At 34.9% G+C, this 24,833-nt stretch overlaps 2 protein-coding genes and 1 long non-coding RNA gene across 3 annotated transcripts; 2 read left to right on the top strand and 1 right to left on the bottom strand.

Annotated features, from left to right (window-relative positions):
* The first annotated feature begins 5,577 nt into the window (after positions 1 to 5,577).
* LOC109158574 lies at positions 5,578 to 8,350 on the top strand. Its single transcript, XR_002050412.1, has 3 exons — positions 5,578 to 5,589; positions 8,144 to 8,146; positions 8,211 to 8,350. It is a non-coding gene; the product is annotated as an uncharacterized LOC109158574 (long non-coding RNA).
* A 39-nt stretch (positions 8,351 to 8,389) lies between these two features.
* Positions 8,390 to 9,563, bottom strand: LOC109158598 (putative F-box protein At4g38870). Its single transcript, XM_019306483.1, has 2 exons — positions 8,489 to 9,563; positions 8,390 to 8,403 (listed from the first exon to the last, which is right to left on the bottom strand). Exons 1-2 carry the CDS (start codon positions 9,561 to 9,563, stop codon positions 8,390 to 8,392), a joined length of 1,089 nt encoding a protein of 362 aa, XP_019162028.1.
* An 8,063-nt stretch (positions 9,564 to 17,626) lies between these two features.
* Positions 17,627 to 22,407, top strand: LOC109158597 (acyl-coenzyme A oxidase 2, peroxisomal-like). Its single transcript, XM_019306482.1, has 6 exons — positions 17,627 to 17,773; positions 18,079 to 18,128; positions 18,228 to 18,303; positions 18,400 to 18,520; positions 18,723 to 18,895; positions 22,091 to 22,407. The coding sequence occupies exons 1-6, from the start codon at positions 17,680 to 17,682 to the stop codon at positions 22,405 to 22,407; spliced, it is 831 nt and encodes a 276-aa protein (XP_019162027.1). The 5' UTR covers positions 17,627 to 17,679.
* The last annotated feature ends 2,426 nt before the right edge of the window (positions 22,408 to 24,833 follow it).

Here is a 24,833-nt window from a genome sequence, read left to right as displayed (position 1 = left end):
TTTTTAAGTTGTAAAGTGCCAAAAGTTCGGCAAGGCATTACTTTTGACCCGGTTGTCCGTTTTGGACAAATATTTTTTTGAAATCGCGTATTTTTTCGAGATCTATCCACCGCAAACTGCCGTACCCACCAATTTCTAAAAAAAAATGTTTTATTAAATAGTTTCTAAGGAAAAACTATGAGAACATTATGTTTTATTAATGAATTTTTAAAATTTTTAATTAAAAAATTGTCCCATATATTATTTAATAATCTGTCTTTATAATTGGTCAAATTATTTAATTATGATAAATTATGGAATAATTAATGATGGTAATAGAAATCCTAGAAGAATATAGAATTGAAGAATATAGAATTGAAGAATATTTAATTATTGTTATATTATTATTGTGACTCACGGAATACAATACAAGAATATTTAATTATGGTTATATTATTATTGTGCCTCACGGCCATTATATAACTTAGAAAAAAACTAATAATAATAATAATAATAATATAAGTGTTAATGATAATATCTAAAAGTAATTAAGTGTTAATAATAATAGTAAGAATATTAACGTAAGAATTATAACATAGGATAAATCGTAATAATTAATAACTATAGTCTACGATTAAATTTGAATTTGTCAGGTAAGATAAGCGACCTCGGGTGAAATTAACTCTTAAATAATTATATATCAATTTAAATATTCTTAATATATTACAACAATTTCATTCCGTGCATCGCACGGGTGAAAATACTAGTTAATATATAGAGGAATTAGTCTTGGTGTAATCAGAATTATTGATAAATGAGAATATAGATTTTCTTTTGTAGTTTAACTACTAATGTAGTTTACTAAGATGTTTGTAATAATTTTTTATTTTAATACGGTGTATTAAAATTTTATTATTTTAGCTAATTACTCATTTTAAATATCAAATCTTATTGAATTGATAGTATGTTTTTAGAAATCAATAAAATAATAGTATGTTTTTTTAATTGTAATATCGCAATGTTTCCTATAATTAAAAAACAAAACTTTAAAATGAATAAAGGTTACATATCGTATTTACACATGAAACTTATTTACGCTAATAGTTGTTAGGATCATATAATCACTTCAACATAGAAATATTTTAAAAAAATGTTATTCATAATAACTGTTATTCATAATTAACTAATTAATATGTATTATAAAGAATCGTTGATTGAGAATAAAAATATCTTGAAAAGTAGATCATGAAAAGTAGATCAGTTTGAAAAGAAAATGATAATTAATACCTGATTAAAAATGGCACATAATATATTACTTGAAATTAATATATATATATATATATATATATATATATATATATATATATATATATATATATATATGTGTGTGTGTGTGTGTGTGTGTGTGTGTGTGTGTGTGTGTGTGTGTGTGTGTGTGTGTGTGTGTGTGTGTGTGTGTGTGTGTGTGTGTGTTATTAATAATTAACTAATTAATATGTTTTAAAAAAATCATTCACTGAGAATAAAAATGACATGCAAATTAGACCAATTGAAAAACGAAACGATAATTAATATTTTATTAAAAATTGCATGAAATATATAAATTCTAAATATATATTGACAATTATATCAATAATTATAGTATAAATTAATTGATATGTATTACAAAAAATATTAAACTGAGAATAAAAATGACATGGAAATTAGACCAAATGAAAAATGAAATGATTATTAATACTTGATTAAAATATTAAAATGATCCCAAATTGACTCAAATGAAAAAGAAAATGGTCAGACCGTCCAAACAATATTATAAGTAAACTGGAAAAAGAATTTGTTAACTGGAAAAATAATTGACTGAGATTGAAGATAGTACAAAATGTATAAATTATGGTATAATATTTTAAGAAAAAAACGATCCTCATATTAACCATTTCGAAAAGGAAATGAATTATCTATAGTATATATGTAAATTCAAAAAACTATCTGTTATTAAAAATTTACTAGAAATATTATATTATAAAATTATTATTATTAATTAACTAATTAATATGACTGAGAATAAAAAATGGCATGCAAATTAAGACAATTGAAAAAAGAAAAGATAATTAATACTTGATTAAAAATGACACGCAATCTCCATATGTACGGTATCCCCCTTTATTTACTAAGTGGCTTGTAGTCCATTGATATCGGGTTGCTCCCTAAATGGGAGGTGATAGGTTCAAACCTCACACTTAAGGCAAATAGTGTGTATATGTAGGGTATCCCCTTCCTTATAATAAAAAAAATATGGGGATCCTTTTTTTAATTATTAAAATATTATACCATAATTTATGTATTCCGTGCCATTTTAAATCTCAGTCAATTATTTTCCCAATTAACAAATACCTTTTCCAATTTACTATACTATTGTTTGGGCTATCTAGCCATTTTCCTTTCTCATTTGAGTCAATTTGAAATTATTTTTAATTAAGTATTAATAATCATTACATTTTCCAATTGTGCTAATTTCCATGTCATTTATATTCTTAGTCAAATATTGTTTTAATACATATCAATTAGTTTATACTATAAATATTAATATAATTGCCGATATATATTTAGAATTTATATATTCCATCCCATTTTCAATCAAATAGGCTAAAATGTCATCCCGGACCATGAACTATAACTGATTCTTCAAGCTGCACCGAACTTTCATATCATTCAACTAGATCCATTTACTAATTATTTTTTTCCATCTAGAACTCTTCACAGATTACTTACAGGTTACAAGTAATAATATGCTGACATGGAATTTTTTATTTATTTATTTATTTTTTTTTGCGTTCACGTCTTCCTCCCTCACCGTTTCTGGGTAATATGCTAATCTTGGCCTCGGTTTCTATTTCCTCGACTACGCCGTCGATGACATCGGGGATTTCGTCACTGTCCGCGTTGATCCCGACGTTCCTTCTGGACAAGTCTCAATGTCTGATCCTGGAAGCACATATCGCACACGTGACGAGATCTGGAGTGAGACAGGAGCATGATATAATTGAAAGAGTACGTCAGAAAACTCATACTAGCTCATGATATTGCCACTGAAAAGGAGCTAAAGGATATTGAGAAGGAAATTAGAAAAGAAGCAGATGTAACCATTAGCTAAAGCAAAGGAGTTCCAAATGCCAGATCCTTCTGAACTCTTTTCCAATGTTTATGCCAAAGGGTTAGGAACCGAGGCTTTTGGAGCAGACGGGAAGGAACTGAAAGCAACACTCCCTTGATTCTACAAGTGCATCAATTGGCCACTATTTGAAGAGATAAAAGAGGGGTTTGAAGAATAACACCAACACATTAAAACAGTCAGTTTCCACATTCCCTTCCAATCTAGCACAGCCTTCCTGCCCCATTGATTTTTCACAGTTAGGTAGCTCAATTTTTTGATGATCTAAATAATGAATCGTCTGAATACCATTATATGGAGCGGCGCTATCTTGAGTTGCATTCCATCTGAGGATATGCAAGGTATCAGCCGCCAGGCTGATATGCAGCCTGCATATATATGTTTTCTTTCCTGGATGCTCTAATATTTTTCCATTGTTCATATCTTTGGACTTCTTTTTTGCAAAGATGTGAAAGTTGGTTGTGCCAACTTTGTATTTCATCTACTTTTCATTGTCATATCAATGATATCCAGGCCCAGCCCTGGGCAAGGGCAGCCTGCCCTTGCCCAGGGCCCATGCTTGGAAGGGGCCCACAATCCTATCTAAACACCTTTTATATATACTATAGATATTTGATATAATAATAGAGTAGAAATTTGTGTCACTAAATTGAAGATTAGTTGAATTGGAAAAGTCTGGGAGTCTAAGGTTTTTTATGCCCCAGATCAGGGGATCGAATCCTTGTTATATGCCTTTACATCAAAATTTTTCTAATTTTGGGATATTATTATATAGTTATTAAATTTTAACTTATGAAATTTATTTATATTTATAATTTGTATTTCTTAATTTAATTTGTAACTTTGTGATTTTTTTTTTACCTTTCTATAATTATAGTGAGATTTATAATATAGATTGATTTGTGATTCATATCAAATTTTGAATCTATTTCTATTCGAGTAATTTACTACTTATATTTAAAATATGTGTTGTTTTGTGAACATTATAATGAGTTATGTATATGTAATATATTTTGTGATTTAGTTATGAAAAATATTTTAAAAGATAATTTAATTTTTCTATGAATTATCTAGTCAATGTAATTTAGAAGTTCAATTTGTGGAGCGTTATGCCATGGAACCGTGTTCACCATGAATGGTGAACACGGTTCAAACGGTGTTAGCACACCGTTATCTTTTTTTTTTCCTTAATTAATTGCGTTACTTTTCTTCTTCATTTTCACAATTTGCGGTTTCACTTTAATTTGAGGTGAACAATGATTTCGGACATTCATAAATTATGAATTCATGCCTGCACATTCACTTTGGAACCATGCCTACACATTCCCGTCCGAAATCACGGACATTCATAAATTATGAATCCATGCCTGCACATTCACTTTGGAACCATGCCTACACATTCACTTTGGAACCATGAGCTTATGAATTTTCTATTATAAGATTATGAATTTTTTGTTATGAGATTATGAATTTTCTGTTATGCGATTATGAATTTTCTGTTATGCGATTATGAATTTTCTGTTATGCGATTATGAATTTTCTGTTATGCGATTATGAATTTTCTGTTATGAGATTATGAATTTTATGAAAATTCATAATCTCATAACAGAAAATTCATAATTTGATCAACGCGCGCCGTTAACTCCACATCCGCGATTTTATTTTTTATTTTTTTGCCTAAAAACGACGTCGTTTGGCCTTGTGTTCACCATTCACGGTGAACACGTTTCCAGGGCATAATTTGCCCCTATTTGTCCTATTGTGCGTCATCATATTCAAATTAATCTATAGAATTTTGAAATTAATCTAACAAAAAGAAAAAGTATTTATAAATATGATAGCAATATAGAAGATATGTGATTTATTATGTGTTTTTCATTTGAACTATTTTATTCAATTAATTATGTTTCATATATTATTATGAATATTATCTTTTATCACGTTTAAATTATTTTGATTTAATGCTTCCAATAATTAAGATTTTATGCTATGCTCTCATTTGTGAGTTCTGTATGACAAATTTTTATTAAAAATAACTTAATTATTTATTATAATTATAATGTGATTTTCTATAAAAGTTTAGAGTATTTCGATTTATTGCTCTCAATAATTGAGTTTTATTCGTTTTTATAAACTATAATTCTTTATTTATGAAAGCACTGATGCAGTTATTGATTATTTTGGATTTAAGAATGCATCTAGAAATGTTTTCATGTGTATGCATAATTGTTAAAAAACTTGAGAATCTTATTTCAAGTTATTTAATATTGGTATTTTTCTATTATTTAATTTAAAATTTAATTATAAAAACATATATTAATTTAATATAGGGCCCATTTTGTTACTACGCCCCGGGCCTATAAAATGATAGGACCGGGCCTGATGATATCGTAAAGCAATATTTGACGGTAAAAAAAAAACCTTAGTGCAAGGAGACGTCCGTACTACAAGGAGACGGAAGGGAACAACGGGGGTTGCGGGTTCGTCGTCGAGAATTTGAAGATGGGGAGGTTTAGCGACAGGTTGGGGAGTCTATTCACGGGGAAATTTGGTCGGAAGATGGGGATTGAATGAATGAAACTCTCACGGGAAGAAGAAAGAAGTTCAAGGTGCCATATCAACTAGTCAACATTAAAATTAACCACGTCAACAAGAAAGAAGCTCCACATCAGCTGACAACCGGTGACATGTCATCTTGTTACTTGAAAACCTGTGAAAAGTTTTAGATGAAAAAAAATAATTGGTAAGTGGATCGAAATGAATGATATGAAAGTACATGGTGCGGCATGAAGAATCCGTTATAGTTCAGGGTGCAGGATGACACTTTATCCAATCAAATATTAATTATTATTTCCTTTTCTAATTGGATTAATTTTCATTCCATTTTTATTTTCAATCAATAATGATTCTTTTTCATTACATATTAACTAGTTATTTATTAATAACATATTTCTTTATTTCCAATAATATATTCTAATCCATTTTAATTTTAGTAATAATATAATTACATAAATCATATTACATATGGATCTTTTTAAGATAATTACAAACAAACGAGTAATATATTATTCAATTAATTTAATGATACTTTTCTACTAATCTTATAATTAAATAAATGTGCATGTTCAATATTAGATTTTTTTTTATAATTTTATATTCAATTTTATTGTCTAAATATATAATAAAAAAATTTATCTGTGCATCGCACGTGTAATTGGACAATTATTTACTTGAATTCAAGCAAAGATAACATAAGAAAATATAATCGATCTAAACAATTTCATCAATTGCACTATATAATATTCGATGTTATAATTTATATAATTGTATATCGATCTAAATATTATTAAAATATTATAACAAATCCATTCCGTGCAACGCACGGGTGTAAATACTAGTTAGTAATAGCAACACAATCTTGTCCATCTTCGTCTAGAGCTAACACCTTTAGTCCATCAGGATGGGTGACTCGGGTGAAAATATATAATGGTAGAATATCAGTGATCCTTTTATATTTTCAGTCAATTTGTAATATCAGATTCATTTTCAGTCAATTATTCTTTTTTATTTTCACTCAATAAGTCAATTAGACTATTAAGTGCAGTGCATTCAAAAAAAAAAAAAAAAAGACTATTAAGTGCAGTGATATTTTTACCTAATTCCTGTTCCATTTTTAATGGATGATGTATAATATTTTTATTAAAATATTTCCGTTATATTTTTAATTTACCTTTATATTGTTTAAACTTTAAAATATGCATTTACTATTGATGATGTAGAACATTATTATTGAAATATTTCCGTCTAATTTTTAATTTTTGTTCATTTTTTAATTAAAATACAATGATCTTGACAATTTCTTTTTTCATTCTAGTCAATTAGTCAATTACTCAATTAGAAATATTATTGTTACCAATTAAACTTTATTAATTTTTTACTAATTAATTGATATTCATATTAATTTGGGCGGGAATGTTAAAAATGAGGATTTCACTTTTATTAATAGTATAGATAGATTAATTTCATTTTGAAATCATTGGTTCACATATTTGAATTATTTATTTTTTCATTAATTATTCGCATGGTAAACATAAATGATATTGCAATAATTAATTTATGATATTTATCAAATTGTATGTTTTTTAAAATATAAAGTTTTCACATGTTTATGGGTTAAAAAAATTTTAAAATTATTTTTATTTTTAAAATATTTTCCAGCAACACAAACACTCCATTACTCTCCCATAAAAAACTGATAAAGAAAAATCATTTTATTAAGAAAATTAAAATTAATTAAATTAAATCTAATCATGCTATATTTATTTGTAACTGTATATTAATTTCATTTTGAAATCAATAGTTAATTTATAATATTTATCAAATTGTATCTTTTTTTTAAAAAAATATAAAATTTTCTCATGTTTAGGGGTTAAATAATATTTTAAAATTATTTTGAATACATATTATACATTAAGTATATATATATATATATATATATATATATATATATATATATATATATATATATATATATAGACACACCCACAAACACGCACACTTTTAATTCTATATTGATAAGCATAGTCTCTGTATATATCTTCATGGCTACTTTGTTCACTTTAATTGAGTATGCTTCTATAGTGTCCTAGACTATTATTTGAATATTTGTTAGAAATTTTTAGTCATTCTCATTACTTTTCCTTTTTTATTAGTCAGGTCATTTTTTTCTCTTTCATATTTTTCTTTTGTTATTTTTTTGGTTTCAACCGGTTTAATTTGCTTAGGAGCACTTTACAAAATATTTGATTAAAAAATATGATTACTACAAATCAGAGATAGTTCTGTCCGGCTCATAACATCTCATGTTCTAACAAAAAAAAACACATTCTCAAATTAATGAAGTATAATATCTAATACTGAAATTAATGGACAACCATACTAATATATAAAAAGGAAACATTCTCAAATTAATGAAGTTAAGCCCTCTCTCATCAGCAAGTTTTGCTGTGAATTGAAGCTGTCATTTTGCCCATCATTACAGCAAATCAGACCCCAAATTAAGCCTTTCTAACCCCAAAGTTCTCTCATAATTCAAACATTCTAAATCTTACTACTCCAAAGAAAACACATTGTCCATAGTCCTGTACATTCTAACATCCGGAGAGCAAAGAATTGGAAATTCCTTAATTCCACCCACATTAAATTTTCTCCAAACCTGATTTTTCAAGTTACAAACCAAAATCAAAAATTGTTCACTACTATTCATACATAACAGCACAATCTCCCCAGCATGATTCGTAGTATGACGCAGGTATCTGCTAACTCCGTTGATTGTTCTACCATCTTCTAATCGAAAGGTTGTTCTAGTCTCTTCAAATGGAATGGTCATAGTAATCTTCTCCCAGCTTTGCTGAGATTTCTCCCAAGTCCAAACATCCATGTAGAATACGCGGTCTATGCCTATGCCTTCTTGGCGAACAAGAACTATAGCCAGTCGACCTCCATCAACTTGTAGAAATGCAAAATTTCCGTTAAGGAAGTGATATTCTTCCGAAGCTGAAGAAAAAACTACATAATACTGCGATGATGATGAAAGGTCAGCTGGAAATGGTATCAAAGAATAACTCTCAGACCCAACTTCAAATGCTACTATGTGGAAGCTAGGATAGTCAACTTTAGTCAGCCAATTATAGAAATAGATAACGCCGTCTATGTAGACACTAGTATCATAGCAGAAGTTAGAGCAGGCATAGTCATCAAAGGGGTAGAAGGGGTAGGAACAGGGGTAGTTGATCTCCCTCCATGATTTGTCCACTCCTACCGTCAAAACCCAATGCTTATACTCGAAGCGGATGGGCCTGCTGCCTCGATCAATCATACAGGCTGACATCAAAACCTTGTATCTTTTAGATTGTGAATCGAACCCCAAGTGTGCACAGGATAAAGATGGATAGGGGGAGTGGAATTGGATTGTTGGAAGGGAAATACGTTGTCCCGTACTAACGTTGCAAACAACGACGTCTCCATTGGGTCTGGACAGACAAATCAGGCCATCCGAGGATGAGTGTAGACAGCCTTCCAGAAATGGTTCAGCGTCCAAGTAGCCAAGACGGTTGGCTTGGAGCATTCCCGGCCGCTGGGGGTTTTCTTCGCTGAAATTTATGGTGTAATACGAATGGGAGGAACCGGAGGAGAGCGGCTTTGGGCGGATGAGGATGCCCGCTCTATTGGGAAGTGTCAAGGACAAGTTGCGATGCAGAACACCAAAGCCATGATCAGCTATGAGAGCGTAAAAGAGTTTAGAAACGCACCTGAATCGTACTAGCGATTTAGCAGGGAGCTTGGAGAGGATCTCGACGATAATGTCTTTGGGGAGAAGAAGATCCGCCGCTGTCTTCTCCGATGTTGTGCTCATCTTATCCTATGAGCTGATTGAGGGTTTGCCGTCTCAATGTTGTATTCTCCCTCTCCTCCTGATTGCGAATTGCTATGCAACCTAACCAATGTTGGACTCTAAATTTAAGATTTCATAATTAATGAGGGTTTGCCGTCTCAATTTTTCGCTAAGTCATCCTATCTTGCACATGAAGTTTAGCAAGAATCCCAAAAATGGGTTCTTCCGCCAGAAAAAAAAAAAAAAAAATCACCAATAGATCGAATTTTCTTAGGCATTGTTTTCTCAAACCTTTAGTTTTGAATAAACTAAGGGGCTTGCTTTGACCCCTTCCAAAGTTACATATCCGTAGTGTAGATGTACTAATCATATTCATATTTAAAATTTCATATTATATTGACATTTATGTTAATCAGCTTGGTTGGTGTCTAATCATATTCATATTTAAAATTTAATATTATATTGACATTTATGTTAATCAGCTTGGTTGATGTGAGTGGTCGTGCACTCTAAATTGGGCCGGATCGGTGCGAATGAGTCTGAGTATGGTACATGGTACAAACTTAAAGGTAGGTGCCTCCTACGGTTAACACTTGCTTATGAAAGGCAGATTATGTTGTGGAACCGTGTCCACCTCGCAAGGTGAACACAGTTCCAAAACTGTCATAATTGTGAATATAGAGTTCAAAAATTATGAACATAAAGTTCTATAATTATGAATATAGAGTTCTATAATTATGAACATAGAGTCTGTAATTATGAATATAGAGTTCAATAATTGTGAATATGAAGTTTAAAAATTATAAACATAGAGTTCAGTAATGAGAATAGAGTTTTGTAATTGTGAATATGGAGTTCAATAATTGTGAATTTGAAATTTAAAAATAACATTCTCAAATTAAACTAATCAATTAAAGCACTCTCTCATCAGCAAGTTTTGCTGCGAATTGAAGCTGTCATTTTAATTGCCCAATCATTACAGCAAATCAGACCACGGATCCAGCCCTTGTCATCCCCAAATCAAACTTTTCTAAACCCAAAGTTCTATCATAATTCAAACATTCTAAATCTTACTACTTCAAAGAAAACACATTGTCCATAGTCCTGTACATTCTAACATCCCAAGGGCTAAGAATTGGAAATTCCTCAACTCCATCAACATCAAATTGTCTCCAAACCCCACTTTGCAAGTTACAAACCAAAATGAAAAATTGTTCACTGCTCATACATAAAAACACAATCTCCCCAACATAACAACAAAAATTGTTCATACAGCTGGAACGAGGATATTGAGCGAGGCCGGGGCGTCCACTGCTGGAAATTATGGAATTTCCAACCACCTGAAAATGATCTTAAATCAAGTTGAAAGCAAAAAGTGGTCGGAAATAACAACAAACGTTTTTCCGGATAACAAAAGTGGTCGGAACAAGGCTTTCGACTTGATTTAAGATCCTCAGGTGGTTAGAAATTTCATAATTTCCAGCAGTGGTCCAACCGGCGAGGTGGCAGTGAGGTTGGTGGCGGTGAGGTGGCAATTGACCAGCGAGGAGGCAGCGGTGGTGTAGATAGGTATGCCTTACTTCTTACTCTTCTAGTCTATCTGCTACGGCCTGTGGAGGCTTGTTATTTTTGTTCTTCGAGATGAAATCCTTGTCACGGTGATACCTGACTATCCTGAGTTCTATGAACAATGGTCAGATAAGGATACAAGCAATCTTTTGGTGATGGCTTCTGAAGCAGATGATGACATAAGCCCAGCCACCATTGACGAACCAGAGGACGGGAATCGTGCAGGGGCATTTCTCAAATATTTTGCACAGAGGGCTTTGGAATGGGAAGAAATTTCTCGACGACGGGCAGAAGCACATCCTCTGTATCTTCAAGCAGCCCAGGAGGAAGCTCAGTGACGGAGAGAGTCTCTACAAAACAGGTCAAACACATCTGACACTCCTATTGAAATTTCCCCTGATAAGCCTTTTGAGTCTTTATATGTTGATGGTGTTCATGTATACACATCTTCCAGTCTGGCTGAGAGCCTAGATCATATTTGTCACTTTGCGGGGTTACACTCTGCTTCAGTACCTGAGCCCTACAAAATGATACAACCAAGGCATGATCCTCCTATTTCAACAGAAAGTGATGATGAAAAAATTCTGGCTGAAGTCTATGGTTCCAAGGCTCCATCCTTTGATCCGAATGAGACTCTATCAGTGGCAGAGACAGCACACCCAGATTCCACATCCTTCAAAATCAGAGAAGTCACCAAACTTCTAGCATCTTCTACTGTCCACGGGTTTAAGACCAGTAATTCTGTATCCCCGAGTCCTACAAAGAGCTCACATGTCATAGAAAGTCGAAAGTCCAAGAGGAAAGGAGTTCCAGAGAGAGTTGCTGTGGACACTGGTGCTGAGCCTACAGAGTCTACCTAGCCAGAGAAGGGAAGAAGATCGGCTGATACTGAGAAATCTGAAAGTGATCCACCAGTCAGACAAGTTTTTAAGATCCTACGGTCGTCTGTTAGAGGTAAAGCTCCTACAGTTGTTCCTTCAACAAAAAGCAGAAAAATGAAAGTTACCACAAAGCCGAGAGGAATAAGTGTTATGCCTAATGTACAGAATGCTCCTATTGAAGTCCCAGAGAGTCCTAATACTTCTGTTTACAAGCCACAATTCGTTTCTGATGCTGCCAAAGACAAGTGGTCTACAATTGTGAAAAGAGAACTGATTGTGCAAAGGTCGGGTGATGAGAATCAACTGAACTCAATTTGTGATGTATTGCCCCTTCTAGGTGAGGTTGGTCTGCTGAAGACAGTGACATCTGTATGTGCTTATTCGAAGTTGCTAACATATGAATTCTATTGCAACCTAAATGAAGAGATTGACGATCTGACTAGCGAGAGGTGTATGCAAATCTTCATTAGGGGTAAGTGGTATGTGTTTGGGCCTGATATGATCAATCAGTATTATGGGTTGAAGACAGTTGTTGAAGACGAAATTTCTCATTGGGATATGGTTGCTAAGACCCTCACTAGAGAACTGGCATCTGAATGGCCAACTGGTGATAATGATACCTTGTCCAACTCTCAATTAACCTCCAAGTTTATTATCCTCCACCGGATTTCTTTGCACAACTGGCTTCCATCTGCGCATTTTCATACATTCAGTAAGCCTCTAACTGCTCTTCTGTTTCGAGTTGGCACCAAGATGACCGTTAATTTAGGGAAATAGATCTTCTCTCATCTCCTCACATTGATTCATCCCAGGGAGCAGAAGGTAAAGCTTCCTTATCCCAATCTTATCTTTGGTGTGCTAACATCCCAGGGGTTGATTCCGATGCCTAGTGAGATCATTATACTTTCTCTACTCTATACTGTGGATCCACGTCTTCTGACTGGGAAACACATCAAGGATGTTACGCATGTTGATGCTCCGAACACTTCTGAGGCTGATGGTATTGACGATACCCCCTATGGTCGAGATTTGCAGTTGTCCTTGCGATTGATGGCCCGAGTGTCTGAGCTGCAGACTGTGAGTAATATTATCTCAAATCAGCTCAACGTGGCTCACACAGAGCTAGCAACTGTCTTACTCCGAATGGGCATGTCTGAGTCTGCTGCTGGTGAAGCTTTGAAGTCTGACAGTGGAGGTCCCTCTAATTCTTAACGAGTCCTTTGTCTATATTTTGCAAAAAGGGGGAGTTATATACTCAGGGGGAGTATTTGTGGTGGTTGATGTACCTTCTGGCCCTGTCTAGGCTTTTTTTTTTGGGTGAAAAAGTGGTCTGATCTGTGTCTTTATCCAGCACGGGTTGTGTGCTGTGGTTTGTTTTATGGGTTGTTATTCGAACCAATGTTTTTTGTTATAACTGATGCCAGCACTGGCCCCTTTATTATGCTCAACTCTATCTTTAGTTGTTTTTTAATTGAGTTGTTTTGCCAAATAATAGGCAAAGGGGGAGTTTGTTAGTGTATTATTTCTTTGACAAAAACCCCAACATATAATTGGCAGTATTATTATGACAAATTAGGATAGGGTTTAGCTTGGTGTCTGTTTTGTCCCTGAAGATGACTGATTGATCAGTAAAAACAACAAACGCACCTCTGGATCAAGCCACCGAAGATCTGATAAAGGAAAGATTCTAAAAGGTGGAACGCGGTTATGAGATGATAGTTTTGGAAAGAATATCAGCGAATCAGCTTAAGAGGTATGGACCAATCTTAAGATTTCTTTCTTCATAAAAAGTCCTCCCATATACAATCAAAGATATATTTGGAGAGTGTCCAAATCAAAGAAGTACATATATTCTTATTCATATAGAAGTTAGGGTTGCATTTATTGAAGCCGAAACACTCTATACTAAATAGAATATACTTCTTTGGTTGTCATGCCTCTTCTCAAGACAATGAGTGCTTGGTGATTGCGAAGAAGAACTTGAGAAGCATTAACATTGCTTAAACTAAAGGACGCGAAGATCACTCAGTTGTGGGAACAACGTGGGACTATGTCATTGAAGCGGACTGCATCAGAGTTAGCTCTCCAATTGAAAGGATTTCACTGGACTTCTGTATGCGTGGCTCTCCGACTTCAACAATCCACTAAACCTTTGTAGACTGGGTATTGACCTTGTGTGGGGCACTTGGGTGAGATTGTTTTTTTTCTACCTTTGTACATTGGATTATGAGTTAGTGAATTGGACGCATCAGTGATCGCCTATAACAACCCAAAATTTTATTTTATAAATCCAATGTTAAGAAATTCCAAAATAGCCATTTTCACTCCATTATTATTATTATTATTATTATTATTTTTTTTTTTTTTTGCGATCAATTGGTGTTTGAATAAATTATTTTGGACTCATTTTAAATTAATACAACACCAAAACTTATTTTATTCCAAAATCCTAAATTTTCATGTACTTCGCGTACCAAATTTTAAATCGAGAAATCAATCTGAGTGAAACTAGGAGAATTCAAAGAAGCTTTAAATGAGTGTTCATCTAGAAAACTTTTTGAGAAAATTTATTTTCAACCCCAAAGTATTTGAAATTGTATTTCTAGCCCTTGGTCCATGATGCTATGTGAACCACACCATTCCAAGAAATTTTGCCTTAGAACACTTTCTAGCCAAGTTTTTACCACTTTGCCCTCAACAAATCATTGGCCTTTTTACCTAGGGTTTTGCACCCTATATAAACAACACTATCCGTTTGTTATTCCTTGATCTCCATCATTGCCTCTCCCCAAGCTCTTGTCTGATAAAGAAAGAAACATTGCAGTAAGTTTCTTCCATTCATTTTCCATCTTATCTTAAGGTTTCCTCTTCTCTTAGCCTTCAATCTCTGAGGTTTCTTAGTCTTGGCTTGTGTTTGAGATGTTTAGGTGGTGAAGGTGGTGGTGTTTGAGTAGAGAGGAGGTAGAGATCTATACAAGAAGAAGAGGCAACAAGAGGTATAACCCCATGGACTCCCTCTTTGATTTTGGCTCTATGAAGCCTATTTTATTGAGTAGAAATTATGATATTTTGTTGTGTTTATGCTTGGAAGTGGTCTAGTATTTGTCTTTGAAGCGTTGAGAATGTTTTGGACATGCTTGGAATAATTTTTGCAGATGAAAATGTCCATTAGGTAGACAATATTTGATTCATTGAGAAGTTGTAGAGTTGTTGCATGCATGATATTGATTCATGAGAGATATATCTATGTATTATCTATATCGGTGAGGTTTTGGAGGATCCCATTTGGACTATGTCCTCTCGGATGATTTTATGGACATTGCGGTCCCAGTATATGTAACGCGGTGTATTCCCCGGTTACGAGGTTGGAAACTGCCCGCCAGGCTTGGAATCCTGGTTAGGGGGGTGTGCACACTAGTAGTTCGATACATGATTTCACATAGTTTGAGTATAGAACCAAGAGAGTGGTTTGGTGGACGAGCAGAGTATTAGGTCGGCTAGTCGCCGTGCCCAGATAGGTTAATTCACACTTTGATGAAATTCGTCCATTTAAAGAGAAAGTATGAGTCTTGAGACTCTAAAAGAGAAAGAATGAGTCATTGCGACTCTAAGGAAGAAAGATGTGAGTCATTGTGACTCTAAAGAAAGGAAGAAAGAATGTAAGTCATTTATGACTCAATGAGGCCTCCACAAAAAGTATTCTATTTTTACAATGAGTGTTTGAGTATATATATAGTATTGCACGAGATTGCCTATGAGTATGGTATTACATGAGATTGCATATGAGTATATTTATAGTATTGCACGAGATTGCCTATGAGTATGGTATTACATTAGATTGCATATGAGTATTGTTGGTCCCGATAGGGTGGTAAAAGTCTAGGAAGGGGGGGGGGGGGGGGGTGAATAGACTTTTAAACTTTTCCACAATGAATAACTCTTTGGTAATTTCAACTCACTAGTACAAAATAGAGCAAAGAAATATGGTTTTAGGCTACCCTTCTTAAAATAAGGGTAATGTATTATTTTTAAAAAAGGGACGGTGGCATACTCGTAAATAAATGAATAAGAATCCGCTACCCTTTTAATTAAAAGGGTAGCGGCATTTTTTTTTTAAAAAAAGGATAAACTATCCACTACCCTTTCTAAAAGAAAGGGCAGTGCGGAAACGGATCTCGGTACAAAAAAAAAAAAAAAAAAAAAAAAAAAAAAAAAAAAAACCCTTCAAAACCATATCAGATCTCACTCTCACATCTCTCAAGCTAACAGAAGCTGTCGTCCTCACCACACCTCCGCCGTCGACATCTCCGTTCTTCCACAGTTCTCATTCTCCGTCGCCATCTTCGCTGGTCTTCGTACAACAGAGCAAGGTTGCCAGCGTTCTTCGTACAACAGCGCACACAGGACGAAGGTCGCCAACGTCGTCGGTCTTTATACATCAAAGCAAGGTCGCCGGTTGCGAAGGTCGCCGTTTTCTCTTCCTCATGGGTCGCTGGTGCAAGAAGGTATTAGTATATTCAGATCTCTTACCCTTTCATTTATATACATATTATTGTATAGAGAGAGACTGTGGCGATTAGTATATGATTTTGATTGAACAAGTCTGCAAGTTTAGCCATACTCTGTTGTTCTTTGTGGAAGGGAAGATCTATCACAAATTTGATATGAAGCCTCACAATAAAAATAGTGAAAACTATGGAAAACAATGTCGTGAAAGGACAAACAAGTATATGACCAAAAGTAGACAAATATAGGTAAATATTTTTTATGTTCGTGATTTGATATTGATCAATTTTCTATTATATTTTGGAATAGTTTTGACCCTTTGTTCTTTCTTTTATTTATTAAAAGTATTGTCTATTTCCTGAATTCCTCCATTCTTTTGCAGGTTATTGACAATGATAATGGAAAACATTTGAGGCCAATGCCAGGGATTTTTGCTTCAAAGCCTTTTGGATCTGCAGTAATTTGCATCTTACCTCAGTTGAAACTTTTCTTAAATTTATGGGAGAGGTGTACTCAAACTATATGCTTACAGATGCCAACACCATTAATGACTGTTAAAAAGTCAAATTTTTTGGGTGTTTGTTACTCCTAATGGAATGCATTTCTTTCTTTTGATTTTTCTCTTCATGATTTACTAAAGTGTTTCTGATTTGATGTATGAAAAAGAGTGTTAAAAGTCAATTTTTCTTTCAATTTATTTGATGGATAAGACGAAATTCTTTATAGACCACAAATATTCAGTTTTCTTTTTTGGGTGTTTTGTTGCCTAATGTAAATTAATTGCAGTTGAGGGAGTCCCTGGGAGAATAAAGCAAAAGAAAAAGGGGTTTTTTGTGCACAACTACTGGCTAATGCACAAGCTGCAGCAGCTGACAGAAACAAGGTTGGCTATAATTTCACTTCTCAATAGTGTTAAATGCTTATTGTGTGGTTATATGTATTTAAATTATGCATTTTTAAGGACTTGTATTTAATGGTTTGGTTAATCTTGATGAATGAGATATGCTGCTTTTCTTGTTTTGTGTACTATTTTTATTTTAAATAAATAATTTTAATGCATATTTACAGATTTGGCAAGTGATCTTAATATTTGAGATCTTTTTAGTTTCTGTGGTATTTAAGAAGTGTGATTAAGTTGCTTAAGAGTTAACTTATATTTTCTTTTCTTTTCATTTTTGAAAATGGTACATGTCAGGGGTGGAGCTATCCTGTTTCTGGGAACAAAGCGCCACCATGATGAGTGGTTGAGGGATACTGAAAATTATGCAGTGAAAGGTTGTTTTTCAATGTCAGAGTTCTGGCAGTAATGTCTGTGAAAGTGGTTTATATAGTTTAGTTCTGTCAAATGAAATGAATGCAAATCATCATCCAGGAATGTTAATAGGATAGGATGTTTGCTCTATGATTTCCCAGGTCTGAGGTATTGAAACAGTCACAACATATAACTCGAGCACAAGAGAGTTTGTTATAAACACTCCATGTGAATCAGCTCAGAAGTACTGGATAAGAGGGGCAGCTAATGTATGTTATATGACTCAATCTTATGTATATATGTTTAGTGTTTCTGAATTCAATGGCAGATGTTTCTCTTGATGGCAAGTATCTGACTGCAATTAAGGATCCTGACAGGGTAACCTCAATTAACCTTTAGTACCAATGCTAAACTGTGTCTGTCTGTCTTGTTGTGATCTTCTAGTTCCTTGGCATTGTTTAATGGTTTATGTTTCAGAGATTCGGGAGCATTCATGGCGCCTTTGACAACAGGGCGTGTAACCATACCATCCATTGTAACTTACTCAGCAAAAGTAAAACACCCTCTTCTCTGATTTAGTATTTCTGAAAGACTGATTAAATTAGAACTGTTCTGTAATAACACTTGGATATTCATCAGGTGGGCTTAGCAATTGCCATAAGATACTCATTGACAAGGAGAGCATTTTCAGTCACACCAAATGGACCTGAAGCTTTATTGCTTGATTACCCCAGCCATCAAAGACGACTACTCCCTCTTCTTGCAAAGATGTAAGTAGCTGTGTCTGCATTTCTCCTCATTGCCCTTTCCTTTCTGCTTGTGTCACGTTTTATGTCACAATTTTGGTTCTATACTTGGTTAACCGAGGTTGTTAATAACTAACTAAGCCCTCGACCTACCATTGTTTTTATTATGACTTTTTCCTTATCTTCTAACTGAAAATTGCTTATCAACACTGTTCTTTTGCTGCAGATATGCCATGAGCTTTGCTACTAACTTCTTGAAAAGGATGTATGTGAAGAGGAAACCTGAAACGATCAAAACCTTACATGTTGTTTCAAGTGCCTTTAAGGCTACCTTAAGCTGGCATAATATGCGAACACTTCAGGTAGTAGCAGACATCACAGTTGTGATCAAAATGTCTTGTGGAGTCATTTTTAACTTTTATTTTAGATTAAATATTATCTTGTGTTTATAATTTATTTATTATTGTGATGAAAGTATTGAGATTGATTGATATAAAATATTGTATCGATAGTATTGAATTGTATCGATAGTATTGTATTGAAAGTGCATTGATAATATTGTGTTCATAATATTGTATTGATATGTTGTTTATGAATTATTTACAAGATTTTTTTGTAAAATTGGGAATTTTAAAAATAATAAATGAATTTTTTTTTTTTGTAAAAAAGTAAACCATCCGCTACCCTTTCTTCCCAGAAAAGGTAGTGGAAGATTAAGAAAAAATAATAATAATAATAATAATAATAATAATAATAATAATAATAATAATAATAATAATAATAATAATAATAATATGCCCTACCCTTCTACAGTTAGAAGGGTAGCGGATACTCAACTTTCCGCTACCCTTGTAAAAGGGTAGCGGAAAGCTCAGGGCTTTCTGCGACCCTAACATATGCTACTCTTGTACAAGGGTAGCGGATAGTCATTTACAAGGGTAGCGGATGTGTATTTCTGTACTAGTGACTCTAAGTAACAAGTAAATAGAGAAGTAATTAAAGTAAAATGCACAGTGGAATAAATAGGTGTAAAGAGTTATGCCCTAACAGTAATTTAAATCACATGCACGTGTGGAATTAATGCTCAGATGAGGTATAACGATGACATGAATATCTTGAATATTTAAAGGAGATGGTTCACTCAATATTCAACAGTAATATTCAAGATTATAGATAAGATTTCGTGTCACTTCGACCGTATGATAAATGTTACATGCAACACGTCATACTTGCTTAGAATGATTCAAATGTTAAGCATGGAAAGTTTGAGTTACATGCATACGGGAAAACATGCTAAACCCGAAAGATTAAGATGAATAGTGAATAGTAAACGGGTTAGTCGGATAATATAGATAGATAGAGCGAATTATGTAAGTGCGGTATGTAAATGAGAGAGGCTTTTTTATAGTGGTTCGGAAGTGGGGTAATCTTCCTAGTCCACTTTACTCCATTCACTTCTAGGAGTAATTCACTATTTTCCACACACAGTTACAATAGTGAATAAGCGCTACACAAGCACTTCTTCCGGATGTCTTGCACACAGCTACACCTAACTCCGAGTGTGTCGCACACAGCTACACTCAACTACGAGTATTTCGCACACAGCTATACTCAACGCCAACCAAGTGTTTTGCACAAAGCTACACTTAGCAGTCATGAGTGTTTTGCACACAGCTATACTCTTCTAACAATTACAAATACAAAGGTAATTGTATCTCTCTCCAACTATTTTTGAGACTATTCAGACTAAGTCTCTAATGAATATTTGAGCACTTGCAGTTTTCGAATTTTGCACTTCATTTTTTGTATTCACCTCTATACTTTCTTCAAGTCTTCATGACCCTTTTATAGGTAACCAAATATATCCGTTGGAGTGGGATAATTTGATATTTGAAATTTGAATCTTCATAGCCTGATATTGTTGACAACAGTAGATCTTCAATTTTGATTTGATTGTCAACTTGCCTGACAAAATAATATTTTATCTCAACTTGATTTTCAAGTTGTTTCTTAAAATATTATTTTTGTTGTCAATTTGAATTTCCAACGAATCTTTGAAATAAATTCTTCTGATAGAATTTATTTCTAGGATAAGTTTTTATATTCATGTCTTCATAAATATTTCTCCCGTTTCAGGCAACTTTTGGACTCTTGTGGCATGTGGGTAGATTCAAAATAAATTCTTTCGAATTTATCCATTTTCTGATCATCTTGCTTCTTTGCCACATTGTGCTCCTTTGACTTAGGCATTTCTTGCTTGTTTGACTTGAACATTGTGCTTTTCTGATTTGGTCACATTGTGCTCCTTTGGACACATCGTGCTTGTTCACATTGTGCTTCTTTTGAACATTTGTGCTCCTTTAGGCATATCGTGCTCCTTTCAGACATTGTGCACTTATGGAACATTGTGCTCCTTGGGCACATCTTGCTTGTACACATCGTGCTTCCTAAGAACATTGTGCTTGTCCAAATTCTTGACTTGTAAAAAATAAGTCCTTAAGGGGAATCGATCTCGGGTATAATCGTTTTTTATAAGGACTTCTACCATTTCACCATTAGGCTCATCCGATCATTTTTTGTAACGCCATTCCTTTATGCTTTTTTCCCGGATGAATACTTGTAGGACCAAAACTAATTTCCCAAATTAATTTTGTTCTTCATATGGTAGATTTCCTTTGACTCTGATTTATGATGCTTGTACTAAAAGACCTAAAATCTAAGGGGATCTAAAGTACATTTGGCTCATCAAAACTTACAAAAATATTCCTATCAAGTATGTTTATAGTATTGCACGATATTGCATATGAGTATAGTATTGCACGAGATTGCATATGAGTATGTTTATAGTATTGCACGAGATTGCATATGAGTATAGTATTGCACGAGATTGGATATGAGTATGTTTATAGCATTGCACGAGATTGCATATGAGTATAGTATTGCACGAGATTGCATAGTGAGAATGTTGATTTAAGATTTTATATCGAGCATGATTGTTTAGTTACATTTGAAGCCTTGTATATCCAGTTTATGTGATGAGAACTTGAGAGCATGGGAATACCTGTTGTACGGTTTATTAGTATGATACTGCTTGTAAGCATGAGTTGCTTGTTAAGTTGTTGTGACGTTTACATGTTGACGTATCTAAGTTGTTAAGTCTTATGTATCGAAGCATGCCTGTTGATATTATAGGCTGCAAGCATTTAGAAAGTATGTGATATGACTAAAGCTGTCTATGAGATGAGTTTGTTCTATACGAATGTTATCAAACGTTTTCCGAAGTATATTCTATAGTACTTTACAGGGTTGAGTGTGGTTATACTTAGCTTCGTGCTAACGGGTGTTTTCCTATTTTTCTATGTGTGGCTTGTAAAACCCCTTTCAGGTGGGCCCAACAGTGAGAAGTGATCGAGTTAAACTAGTTTTGTAGTTTGAGTTGTCTAAACTCTTTATGTCTTGTTTATGACTTTATCTATCAGATGTTAGACTTATGATGTTTTGTGGTTTTTCGATGATGTAGACTTTGGGTGTATTTATTCCCCCATTATGCTTTATTTAAGTTGATGGATGATTAGTTATTTATTGATTTTCTAGTTCTACCCTTAGCTTGTGCAATCACTACGGAGTGGTGGTTGGCACCTGATGAGGCTAGTAGGGCTCGCAAGTTTATCCGAGGGTTGCACTATGATGCTAAGAAGTCTTTCTCTGCGGCGAGATTTGCTACTTTGACTGAAGCCTACGATGCAGCTGCTGGTTACTCTAAGCTTCAACAGTTGCACCGAGATTCCATGCAGGGATTGAAGAAAAAGAATGAGAGTGTGGATTCACAGTCGAACAAGGGGCACAGGTTCAATCCGACGAGTAGGTTTGATAACCGAGGCGGGGAAAGGAGGAATATGACGATGAGATAGGGAGTTGGAGCTAGAGGACCACCTAGTGAGAGGGGTACGGTGTGCCCGAGATGTGGCAAGGACCATCCTACGACCACTTGTGGAGGATTGCCTGTGGTTTGCTTCCAGTGTGGTAAGCCAGGCCATATAGCTGCTACTTGTCGTCAACCGAGGACGGAGGGATCCCATGGTACGATCCCGAGCCAGCCGCCTAGAGGTCCGATCAATCAGGTGCCGAATCAAGCTATGGGACGTGGTTACTCACCGAGAGGAGGTCCGCACAGGAATTGGAATCATGGACGAGGTGGAGCGCAGCAAGGACTTACCGGAGGAGCTGGAACAGGGAGGATCATGTTCATGGGACAGACGGAGGCTGGAGGCCGCAATCTTGAGAAAGGTAACACTCTAATTTGGAATGAGTGTGTTGATTCTTGCATGAATGCTTAATTGAATGTGTATGGTTGAGGAAATTGTTGCAAGTTGTTGAAAGATGTGCTAGTCTAAAATTTTGGGAATTAAAAGTTAATTAGGATTGCTTTAGAGAAAGTATCGGCTTGAATGTTATGAATTACCGAACAAGGGATTAGAAGAATGAATATAAGTGTAAGAAAGATAAAATCTTTAGGGAGCGGTTAAAGTTTAATTAAGAGAGTTGTTTACCGAAATAGAAGTGAAAACGAGAAAAACAAAGAAACGACGAGAAAAGACTTGGATAAGGGTTTAACTTAAAGTTTGAATTGGGACAAGCAATTCCCGGGAGGAATTTGAAAGTCAAAGGATTGACTAAGAAATCGGGATTTTTTTTTAAAGTCAAGACCCGATTTGAAGATTTGACAAAGTCGGAGGACCGATTGCAATTGAAGCCAAACCGGGTTAGACCCGATTGCCCGACCCAATGGCGGATCTAGGCCATGGGCCGGAACGGATCCCGTTCTGTTGCACGGGACGTGGTCACGGACCACGTAATGGTCCGTGACCTGAGGCCGTGTCAGCCTCGCTGACACCGGGTTTTGGTGCGGACCATCAGGAGGGCTGTAACACCCCGTGTTACGATCCCTAAAATCAATTAAATCATTTAATCAATAACCCAAAAGAAAGAATTAAATTACAGAAATTAATTAGGATGAAGGCCCACCATAGTCCGTGGGCCCTCATCTCTAAACCCAATCCTTAGTCCTAAAAGGAATAGAGTTAGCAAACCTATAGTAATTAGGCCCTAAGTAAGACTCTTAAATATATAAATAGGGAACATATGGAGGCACCTAGAACTCCCACCACAATAATCTCTCACCACACCAAGAATTCCAAGAATTCCCCTAGGAGAAATCAAGAAAGAAGAAAGCTTAAAGAAAGACCCTTCATAGCCAAGGAATTAATTAAGGCTAAGAGGTAACCCATGTCTCAACAAAACCTATTTTCATAGCTATGATTCTCCTCTTAGGATTTCCCCCATATTTTTGTGTATTGATGGTTCATTATAATCTTGATAATTGGTGTTATGATTCCATGGGTGATCTTGATGATAAGAGGTTCTTGATGATTATATGGTGTTCTTGATGTTCTTGGTGATTACATGATGTTCTTGATGTTTATATGATATTCCTACCGAATCTCGATTTTAGAAGATGAATTGTGTTCCTGTTGATTTAAAAATAATTAGAACCCTAGGTTATATTGTGGAATTCGTATGGTATTATTCTTGGGATATTGGGTGGGAATTTGCATGTTTGGGTGTTGATTGTGTCTAGAAAAGCATGATAGGTTATGTGTCGTATGTTTCTTGCGTTTGGATCCGTTAATTGTCTACGTGTTGTTGTCAATTGCGTTTGAAAGTGTCTGAGTATGGTTTCGGGTTCTACAAAGGTTCCCGAGACGTTTTTGTGATAAAAGAGTCAGTGGGGGGTAGGTGGGGGTAGGGGACCCGCGGCCATTGTTGACGTCGCCGGCAGCGGGCAGCTTCTCGCCGGGCGCCCGCTGCCCAGAATCATCGTCGCCGGCGGGCAGCCGGCGGGTGAACTCTCACCTACCGGCTACCTGCTGGAAAAATACCCAATTTGGGATTTTGGCTTCCCCGTTTGATGTTCCCCCGACCCCCGTGGTGTCCTAACGGACCCCTGCCATCGTGCCTATGCCTAGTTTGATGTTCGGATACCGTTCGTAGGTTAAAAGAGTCTCGTACATGCTAGTTGGATTGGTATTCCGTTGGCCTAGGTGTAAGAAGTATGAACCCCTTAGGACTATTCCTAGTTGTGGATGACCACGCATAGGTTTCGTTATACGATCACTCCCCCTTCCCAGTGTGCTAATATGGGCTGCTTGTACTTGCTATGTGTTACGTGCGCATGTTACCCCAATTTGGTTGCGATCAAATTAGTTATACGGGCAGTTGGATGGGTTGAGAACCATACTAACTGTTAACCAGGCCGGTTAAGATCGGTCAGGTATAT

The sequence above is a fragment of the Ipomoea nil genome, unplaced genomic scaffold (genome assembly GCF_001879475.1).
Source record: "Ipomoea nil cultivar Tokyo-kokei standard unplaced genomic scaffold, Asagao_1.1 scaffold2823, whole genome shotgun sequence".
NCBI classification, from domain to species: Eukaryota; Viridiplantae; Streptophyta; class Magnoliopsida; order Solanales; family Convolvulaceae; genus Ipomoea; species Ipomoea nil.
This window is presented reverse-complemented; position numbering and strand designations above follow the sequence as displayed.

Bases quoted from the DNA above. Each gene is read 5' to 3' on its own strand.
- LOC109158598 (XM_019306483.1), bottom strand. From the start codon at position 9,563: ATGAGCACAACATCGGAGAAGACAGCGGCGGATCTTCTTCTCCCCAAA.
- LOC109158597 (XM_019306482.1), top strand. From the start codon at position 17,680: ATGGTACATGTCAGGGGTGGAGCTATCCTGTTTCTGGGAACAAAGCGC. The intron at 18,521-18,722 runs GTAAGTAGCTGT...CTTTTGCTGCAG, and splicing joins CTCCCTCTTCTTGCAAAGAT to ATATGCCATGAGCTTTGCTA. The intron at 18,896-22,090 runs GTGGAGTCATTT...TTGATTTTCTAG, and splicing joins AGTTGTGATCAAAATGTCTT to TTCTACCCTTAGCTTGTGCA.